The 9,110-nt window shown below is 43.6% G+C and overlaps 1 protein-coding gene across 1 annotated transcript; it reads right to left on the bottom strand.

Moving 5' to 3' along the window:
- Positions 1-167: 167 nt before the first annotated feature.
- Positions 168-8,086, bottom strand: TCTN2 (tectonic family member 2). The gene is made up of 18 exons (XM_066199862.1): positions 7,982-8,086; positions 7,224-7,337; positions 6,856-6,929; positions 6,516-6,711; positions 6,192-6,292; positions 5,748-5,944; positions 5,387-5,510; positions 4,761-4,896; positions 4,080-4,145; positions 3,571-3,699; positions 3,231-3,308; positions 2,834-2,914; positions 2,449-2,560; positions 1,980-2,083; positions 1,582-1,732; positions 809-934; positions 631-719; positions 168-415 (listed from the first exon to the last, which is right to left on the bottom strand). The coding sequence occupies exons 1-18, from the start codon at positions 8,049-8,051 to the stop codon at positions 309-311; spliced, it is 2,055 nt and encodes a 684-aa protein (XP_066055959.1). The 5' UTR covers positions 8,052-8,086; the 3' UTR covers positions 168-308.
- Positions 8,087-9,110: the final 1,024 nt, after the last annotated feature.

The raw sequence follows: 9,110 nt of genomic DNA, 5'->3' as shown, positions 1-9,110 counted from the left end.
GCACGAGGGATTTAACTGTCAAGAGGAGCTTGTACTCCAAAAGAGAACCAGCTTGAGAGGACAAGAGTCCATCCATGAGGACAATCCCAACCCCACTGCAGCCTCAGGGCTGGACTCGCCGCCTTCTTGAAGTCAACTCTGCACTTTGCTACTCCAAACACAGAGTCTAGAGCTTAAAAATAATTTATTACCTTTTGGTTTATGTAACAGCCATTTTCTGTATGCTGTAGAAGTACTGATTTTATGTATCTTTTAATGTTTACATAAATTGTCTACAAAATCCAAGAATGTTTCTCCATAATTTTGACCTATCTGTTCCATAATTTAGAAAACCAAGGGTTGCTCATAATTGCTGCAAGTAAAACTAGAAATGCCAGAAACAGGCCTTTAGCAAGACTCTGGGAATATGGTTCTCCTGGAAAAAACAAAACAAAACAGAAAGTGTAAGCATGTGAGAGCTAAATTTTAGTTTATACAACCACCCAAAGATACAGACTGAAGTGTATGCAAAAGCATTCTTTCAGACTAAACTCCCCACATCTATGTTTCCAAGAAATACGGCCTTTCATGCTTTGTGGCATGTTTATAATTGTTTATAATTTGTTCATACACAATTGCTTATAATTTTACCTGTGTAAAAGCGTGTCAGTGGATAAAGGAGTTGAGGCCAGCACACCTCATTTCGATTGCAGTCAAACTCTGCATAAAGCTTCTGATACCTGGAAAAAAGGAACCTTTTGGTCAGTGCAATTCACATTACACCTGCTGAACACAATGGGAGGTTAGCAATGTTTTTTACCAAAATTACCTTGTCACTGGAAGGGGTGGCTGAGCTGGGACTTCAATGAACTGAACAGAAGCTGTGATGGGAAGAAAGCTGAGGGTGTTTTTGCAGCCAAGCCCGCACTGGAACTGCCATAAGACTGTTGAGTAACTGTAACAAAAAGCATAATAACTATTACTTGAGGGCTGGGAAGGGAAGTTTAGACCCTGAACACAAGCAGGAAAGGACAAAAGAAACACACAGTATTTATGAGGAGGTTGATAATCCCTGGATTTTCCACATTGTACAAGGGGAGAACTTGCACAGTCTGGAAATGAGGTGAAACAGAACAGAATCCCACTTATTTGACAGGGATTGACTTGTTGGAAGTGTTTGCAGAGTGAAAATTCCCTGTTTCAGGAAAGAATAAAGCATTTAGCACAGCGCCCAAGAGCTCTGCAATGGGGTAAGCCAGAACACAGGACACTCTTGTTGCTTCCACCACGTGACTCCTGATGGAATGCCCTGTGTATGCTTGCTGCTGGCAGCATCGTATGTTTCATTTAATATTTCAGTGAAGTATAAAGATTATCTGCTTTTAATCATTATTTTTTTTCTTTCATTTTCATTTCAGAGGGAGAAAGGCTAACTTGGTTGTGATCAAAGGAATCTGGGGTTGCAAAGTGAAAGGCATGTAAAAAAATCAGCACCAAAAGCCACCCTTTTTGTTTGTAAAATTAATTTGGGATATGTTAGGTAAGCAAGGCTCAAAATGAAGCATTTATTTGTCAGACAGCCAGAGACACAACTCACTTTACCTGATCTGCACAGCAAGAATCTGCTGCTGGGGAATCCCGTGCACTGCTCCCACTTTAGCAAAGATTATGTGAATATTCAGGTTTGCAGGAATATCTGGACAAATGCCTTTTAAGCCTCCAGTGCTCATATTAGAACTAAATGGATCAAGACCTATGAAGGAGAATGGAGAGATTTAAATGTAAATGTTATGGAAAACATTATCTATTCCATAATTAGGTTATTCTCATAGCCCAATGAAGTGCTGGTAACTGTCACACAGGAACACATTAAAAATGTTTCTCTCTATAAAAAACACCCAAAGAAGTAATTTGAAATTACAATTTGGATTTCTTTTGACATGCTTTATTTACTTTATGGGCATATTTAGACTACAGAGAACAACACAAGGCTCACTTACGTATAATTTCCACCCAGTCATTTAGATCACTGTAACTGGAATTGTCCCTCTTTCCAACGTGAGTAGCTTGTATTAATGCATTCAATTTCTCAGTCACATTTCCTCTGCAAAGCAAGAATGTAACATCACACAGAATGTAAATCTGCACTCTCTTACCACTCTGGGTTTCAATATTACTGTATCTTAAGGTCAGTTGCATCTGAAAGATGTCATCGCACAACAAAAATAAACTTGAACTATTGAAGGGAAGAAACGGCAAAATATCGCAGCCAACACAATCCCCCATTTGAGTAGAGAGTGAAACCATTATTACGATTTCCCATCAAAAACAGAAGTGAGACTATTAACCACAGAAAGCTGAAACACACCCATGAATATTTAAAAAGAAAGTACCAGTGCTGATGGGAGGCACTTGTAGACAGTCACATAACAATCAACAAGAGGGATGAAGCAGGGATAAACAATTCACCTTAAGAGGCTGCAATCTTCATTAATATCAACTTCTAGAATGCACCCAGAGTATGAGTCTACTCCAAACAGAACTGGTCTGTAAGTTGCTGATGCACATAAACCTCTGCCAGCTGTGAAATGAAAACATCTTACTTACTTCAGATCTCCAGTTTTCAATTTTGTGCAAAACATTAGAATGCAAACTCAGCCTGGCAGAGTTCAAAACCAGACACAAGTCCATTCAATTTTCCAAGAAAGAATGACCTTTGAAAGTTTGGGAAAGAAAAGCAAAATCTGGCAGAGTTTTTTAACTAAAATATGTTTTTAAAAAATCCAAAACCCAAATAAAGCTCCAACATTTTAGCATTAACTACAACTGAAGTTGCAACCTCACAAGCCATTACCTGGCTGCCAAATGTTTAGGCTTCCAAGAGGATCAGAAGCATTCAGGTTTGCAGCTCTCACTGGTTTTCCAACTTGATACCCTGAACAGAGAAAGGTAAATTAAGAACACTGTAGAATCCATAAGCATTAGCATTGTTTGAAATGTCATCAATCTTGAAATAAATGACAAGACATTTCCATTACAGTGGGAATGGCCTCGCTTTAAATAATCAATATCTATGGAACCAAAGCCCAAGAACCACTCACTGCTATTGGCAGGGCAGTAAGGCAGGAAGGTGAAGGTTGGCAACATAAAGAAGTACAAAAGAAATATAAAATGTAATCACTGATAAGAATCTGTACAGTACGATTTTATTTTTTTTTTAACTTTTTAGAGGCAAAATAAAGTATTAATACCTGGATTCTCAAACAGTTCCTCTCCATTAGTAGTGTTTAAACTTAGAAATTCAACAGTGAATCTCTGTGTCAGGATTTCTGGTGAAAGGAAAAAAATATGACTTTTAAATCAGTAAATTAGCAAAATATATGTTCTATGTAGGGCATAAACTTCTGTCTTTCATTAGTGACAGAAGATTCAAATTAACGTAATTAATGGAAATCAGTCCCCTACTTTTCTTTCTGGAGTTCAAGGGAAATTATTTTTAAGAAGAATTAGTAAATAAGAGATTCTATCACAGAATTTCCACACAGAACACAAAGAAATAAATCAAAAATCATAAAAGAAATGTCATGGTACCTCCATCACATAAGCTTCCAAGGAAGACAGTGACATTTACTTGCTCAATGTTCTTGTCTTTCCAAATGAATTTATAATGTTCTGCAAAAGTTACATTTTGACACAGAACCTCAGCAGCAAGAAGGTTTTCTGGCAGAAGGAAAAAAAAGAGAAAAGGTCATAATGAAAAGCATTCTAATTAGAAATGCAGCTGAGAAAGAACACATTAAAACCTTGGCAAAATTCTGGAAATTACAACATTCATCTTTTTGAGAATTTATTTTACTGTTTCAATGTGCAATAGTGCAATTCCCCGTGTAAGCGAGGTAAGGAACCTGATTTCCTGACCAACTATGATGAACTGGAGTCAATTAAATACTTCCTGCTTTGCAGTTTACTTTTTCAGTCTTAGATAGCATAAAAATTCCTCCTAAGAATTGCAGCAGGTAAACATTTTAGATATCAAAATAATCTATTTCATATACAATCCAGGTTAAGTAAGAAACATTATTTAAATGGAAGAGACCTACCACTTTCAGTGATGAATTTGCCCCTCTCAGTGATGGCTCTATAGACAACATTTTGCTGGATGAAGTCTGAGAACAAAAAACAAACAAAGACTTCTGTTTTCACACCCAAGGTGCAATCCTTGTTGTTAAGAAAACTGAGTAGGAAATTATTTAGAAAACTAATTTTGGTAAGGACCCAGACTGTTTATGTACTTTGAAAGCACAGCTAATTATCTGTGGGTCTTACAGAGGTAATATAGACTAACAAAATTAGACAATTATGGAGCATAAAATATGTTTATGCTGGTAATCACATGATCTCAAACTCCAGAATGACTCTTCCTAAGTACAGGCTTTTGTAATGCAGAGTAACCACTTCTCACTAACTCTAAAAAGCTGATGCTGCACCCTCCTGACAGAAAAAGGGCTCTGCAAGAGTCTGAAAATGAGTCACCAGGAACAGGTAAATGGGAAGCAAAGGCCCATCCCATTATTTCTTACTTCCTAAATCTTGGGAAACAGTGGGACACGTGCTAGAAGATCATGAGAAACAGGAACAGAACATCCCCAAACGCTGAACTACGGCCACCAGACAACACAGACATTACATTTAGCGACTGTGCCAACAGCCCTTGGGTTTGTTCTGTCCCAGCAGCTCTGAGAAACATGGAACACATTCCTGCCTGGATTTCTGCAGCATACCTGCAGTGCCACTGTTTATCCTCACGTCATGGGGCAGGCCTTCCTTGTAAGACTCCAAATTGGTCAGGCACTTGACCTCAAAGTTGTGGAGATAGGCCACGGGAGCATTCCCAACACACTGGCCAGCCATGGATTGCTGCGGGTGGTTCACAGAAAAAAGGATTTGCTTTTCATCTGAAAATTACTTGTTAGTAAAATGCCCCACATGTGCACCACAGCCACACATAACACTTTGACAAGGAAGCTGTCTGATGTTATAGAAACACCTCAGCCTCTGGCAAGAGAGAGGATGACATTTTAAAAGCATGGCTTTAAAAGTGGTTTCAGTGTACACCATGACTTCATTTGTGAAAATAATTATAACCAACAAGTGTCTCCAAAATGCATTACCTGTTGCAGGGATGGGCAAGGGGATGAGGAAGGATAATATTTACTTTAGATAATGACTTTGTGGTTTTGTTTTGGGTTTTTTGGTTGGTTGGTTGAGGGTTTTTTGGTGACAAATACACCCCACCGCTTCCCAACATCAGGCTGCTGAAATTGGATGCAAAGCCATAAGGAATGTGATGCAGGGAGTTCCAAACAAACCAAGAGGAATTAAAAGCTCATAAGCACCAACTGATTACCTGGGGAACAGTAAAATACTCATCTTCTTCTGTTATAATTGGATCTCCTTCTCTGTAACCAGTGAAAGGTTTCCCAGGAGAAGTTTGTAGAGGAATCTCAAAGGAAGGAACTTTGGGTGTAGAGCTGCAAACAAGTTTAAAAATTAAACTTTACTCTTTACCTCACACAAATAATTCCAGGTTTGCTTTCATATCCCCTGCTCTTATAAACTACCAATAATATTTCTCCACTTGCATCTAAGGTTTACACCCTAAAACCCTAATTTCAAAGTAACTTTAATTATAAAGACAGGTTCTATTTTTGGTTGCGTAATGAGTGCGAGGAGAGTGTGATGAGAAATTAAATTTTCTTAAGACTTACGTAGAGCCATGATAAAAATAACCAAGAAATGGTGTGTTGTCAAGAGAAGACTGAACACAAAGGAAGGGAAACCACTCAGGGGTGTATTCCATTGACTGGGAAGAGCACAGCTGATCATAAGGTGGGTTTACATCCCCACCAAACACTCCAGTGAAACACGATCCACTGAATAACTGCTGCAAGTCTGCTGCACACTCCTGAAAGGGAAAAGTATGGTCACCTTTAGCAAGGTAATTGCAAGACCTTTGGCAATTTAAAGCCAAACTTACAGATAAACCGAGCAACTTTGCAGAGAGAACATATTTACTTTTAGAAATACTGGAATATTCAAACATGCCCTCTGGTCCCTCTAGTCTGAAGCACTCAGTACCTCTCTCTCCCCACAGACAAGAGAGTCTAGAAACTTTAAAAACCCTTAATCAATGTTTAATAAGAAATAAGTACCAGATCACAGCAACAACGAACATCACAAGCTCCAGCTGTTAAGTTACAAGGACAAGAGCCCAAGGGCTTAAATGCCTGGTTTGGGATGATAGTTGCATTTTCTGTAACAGAAGCAGAAGAGAAAATCAGATTTAGTGGACTGAAATCCAAACGAAAAGACCGTGCACACAGCAGTTTATTCTGTTAAATTCTGTGAAATGATGGAGGTATCATGTCTAAATTCCACTGTTAGCTCAGTATCTCTTATTGCTGCCCAAACCCTGATTTTTCCATACAGAAAAGAAAAGAACAGCCAAAAGGCCATTTTTTTTCTTTAGCACTTACCTGACACATTTCCTGCAAAGGAAGAGTTGGCAAATATTTCAGCTTGAATCAGGAGCTGTGCCAGCACCACTGAGCCACGGCAAGCTAAAACCTGGAGTGTTTCCACCATGCACAGAGGTGAGGGGCAGCACTCGGTGGCATTGGGCAAACACAGCTCCAGAGGTCTGGTGAGGCTTACAGTCACCTTGGAAGTGTCCTGGAAAAAAAAAAAAAAAAAACAAGATAAAGTTTGACAGCTCTGATGGCTTGTATTAAATTGCTCTTGTCTATACCATTCATCAGCTTCTGAGAGAGCAGTTGGAACGAAGTGGAATAACAGAAGAATCAGTATTTTACATACCACACCAGGGGTTACATCCAAATTCCAATCTCCAGCTCTTTTACTTCCGCTGCAATTTGCAAGTTGCAATTTTCCTATAACAAAATAAACATTTTAAAGGTATTCCAGGGTCACTTAGGAAAGACTGGGAAATGAGAAGTACATTTAAACTCCTCTTGTGCCTTCAGGTACACCCTCAGGGCCAGCTGACATGGAACCAACTCAGAACTAAGGGGTTAATCACAGGAATGTCTGAAATTCCTGTTTCTGTAACTATTAAGACACTAAATGACATGCATTACCATTTCTCTAGTAATTTTTGTGTCAAAAAACATTAACAAATCAAACGTGTTTATTTACATGGGGAAAGGGGCTTGAAGTGTTCTTACCTGTCTCTGCATCTCTAGGACTTAAAATTATAGAAAAATTAACTCCTGAAGAATTGCCAAGAAAAAATGAATTGACTCTGGGTCCTGACATATGAATAAAGGAAGGCTGAAAGACTAAAAAAAAAAGAGAAAGAAAGAAACAAGTTGATTGAAAAAGGTAAGACAGAAGAAAAATATAATGTAATGCCTAGTACACGGCTGTATTTCCATCCTTACAAGTGCTGGAGGAGTGGGTGTAGCTTTCTGTGCCACAAGTTTACATGTGTGAAGATGCCCAGTAAACAAGCAGTAAAATAACGTTATAGCACTGCCAGCCCACGCAGATACTACAGAGCTCAGGAAACACCATGTTCAGCATTTCCTGCTGACTTGAGCTTACACTTTTTAATTTTGGGGGGCCAGGAATTGTGCCAGGGATGTCCCGCTACCTGCGATCCAGGAACTGCGGCTGCTGCCTTCGGCATGTGGACGCAGTGTCAAGTTTAGGGGTCGGGATTGGGAGTTTCACTGCATTTTTCTTTCCAGACTTTGCCATAAACTGCTCCACCCTCCCTCTCTGTGCTGAGCAGCGGCAGAAACTCCACGGCACGTTCGGGTTTGGGAAAGGGCGCCCAAGACCGAGCCTTGGGGAACCCTCAGGGTCTGCGCCGCCTCCCCTCAGATCCCGCCGCGGGCCGACCGCCGTCCCCACATCCCCGCCCGTCCCTCGCTGTCCCCGGAGGCCGCCATTCCCTGCGGCCGCTCACGCCCTGACCCACCGCTGTCCCCGGAGCACGGAGCCGCCCGCAACAGCAGCAGCAGCAGCGCCCCGAAGCCCACAGCCCACATAGCGCTACGGCGGCCCCTCGGCCGCCATCTTGCAGCGCCAGCGCGGCGCCATGGCGACGCGGAGGGCGGGAAGCGACGCCATGGCAACGCGGAGGGCGGGAAGGCGCCTCGCGGGCGAGGAGGGCGGGAAGGCGGCCGCCGCCTCGCGGGCGAGGAGGGCGGGGCGCCGCCGCCTCGCGGGCGAGGAGGGCGGGGCGCCGCCGCCTCGCGGGCGAGGAGGGCGGGGCGCCGCCGCCTCGCGGGCGAGGAGGGCGGGGCGCCGCCGCCTCGCGGGCGAGGAGGGCGGGGCGCCGCCGCCTCGCGGGCGAGGAGGGCGGGGCGCCGCCGCCTCGCGGGCGAGGAGGGCGGGGCGCCGCCGCCTCGCGGGCGAGGAGGGCGGGGCGCCGCCGCCTCGCGGGCGAGGAGGGCGGGGCGCCGCCGCCTCGCGGGCGAGGAGGGCGGGGCGCCGCCGCCTCGCGGGCGAGGAGGGCGGGGCGCCGCCGCCTCGCGGGCGAGGAGGGCGGGGCGCCGCCGCCTCGCGGGCGAGGAGGGCGGGGCGCCGCCGCCTCGCGGGCGAGGAGGGCGGGGCGCCGCCGCCTCGCGGGCGAGGAGGGCGGGGCGCCGCCGCCTCGCGGGGAAGGGGCCCGGGGAACAAAGGTGTGACGGGGCAGCTCTAAACCGTGGGCCGGTCACAAACGAACAAAGCGAAGAACGCTAACAAAGCTAAAGCTAAACGAGCTCTAAGTGTATGAGGGAAAAAAAAAATAAATAAAGTTTAGGGCTCTCAGACCCGGGGCGGCGTGTTAGCATGGTTTGGGGAGAGGGAGGTAGTATTATGAACGTGAAGGAATGCAGAATTTGTGGACCACGAGGACATCTGGCCAAGTTAAGGAAGAAGCTAATAAAACCAGCTCAGTAATTGTGCTGAAATCAGATCCGAGCAGGTAAAAGGTAATTCCGGTAAGGAGACTAGTGACTCAAGAAACCCCCAAACCCAAAAGGAGAGAAACTGAGTATGTGGACTAATTAGAAAGAGAAGTGAGTGATTAACCAATAGGGATTAGGGAACTAATTAATAAG

Source organism: Chamaea fasciata, unplaced genomic scaffold, assembly GCF_029207755.1.
Source record: "Chamaea fasciata isolate MVZ Bird 193981 ecotype frontalis unplaced genomic scaffold, bChaFas1.0.hap1 SCAF_18, whole genome shotgun sequence".
Lineage (NCBI taxonomy): Eukaryota > Metazoa > Chordata > Aves > Passeriformes > Sylviidae > Chamaea > Chamaea fasciata.
This window is presented reverse-complemented; position numbering and strand designations above follow the sequence as displayed.

Excerpts from the sequence above, each read along its gene's own strand:
- TCTN2 (XM_066199862.1), bottom strand. The coding sequence starts at position 8,051 with ATGTGGGCTGTGGGCTTCGGGGCGCTGCTGCTGCTGCTGTTGCGGGCG. Across the intron at positions 7,338-7,981 it reads TCCGTGCTCCGGGGACAGCG|TCTTTCAGCCTTCCTTTATT; the intron begins GTGGGTCAGGGC and ends TTTTTTTTTTAG. Across the intron at positions 2,084-2,448 it reads GAAGATTGCAGCCTCTTAAG|AGGAAATGTGACTGAGAAAT; the intron begins GTGAATTGTTTA and ends CTTGCTTTGCAG.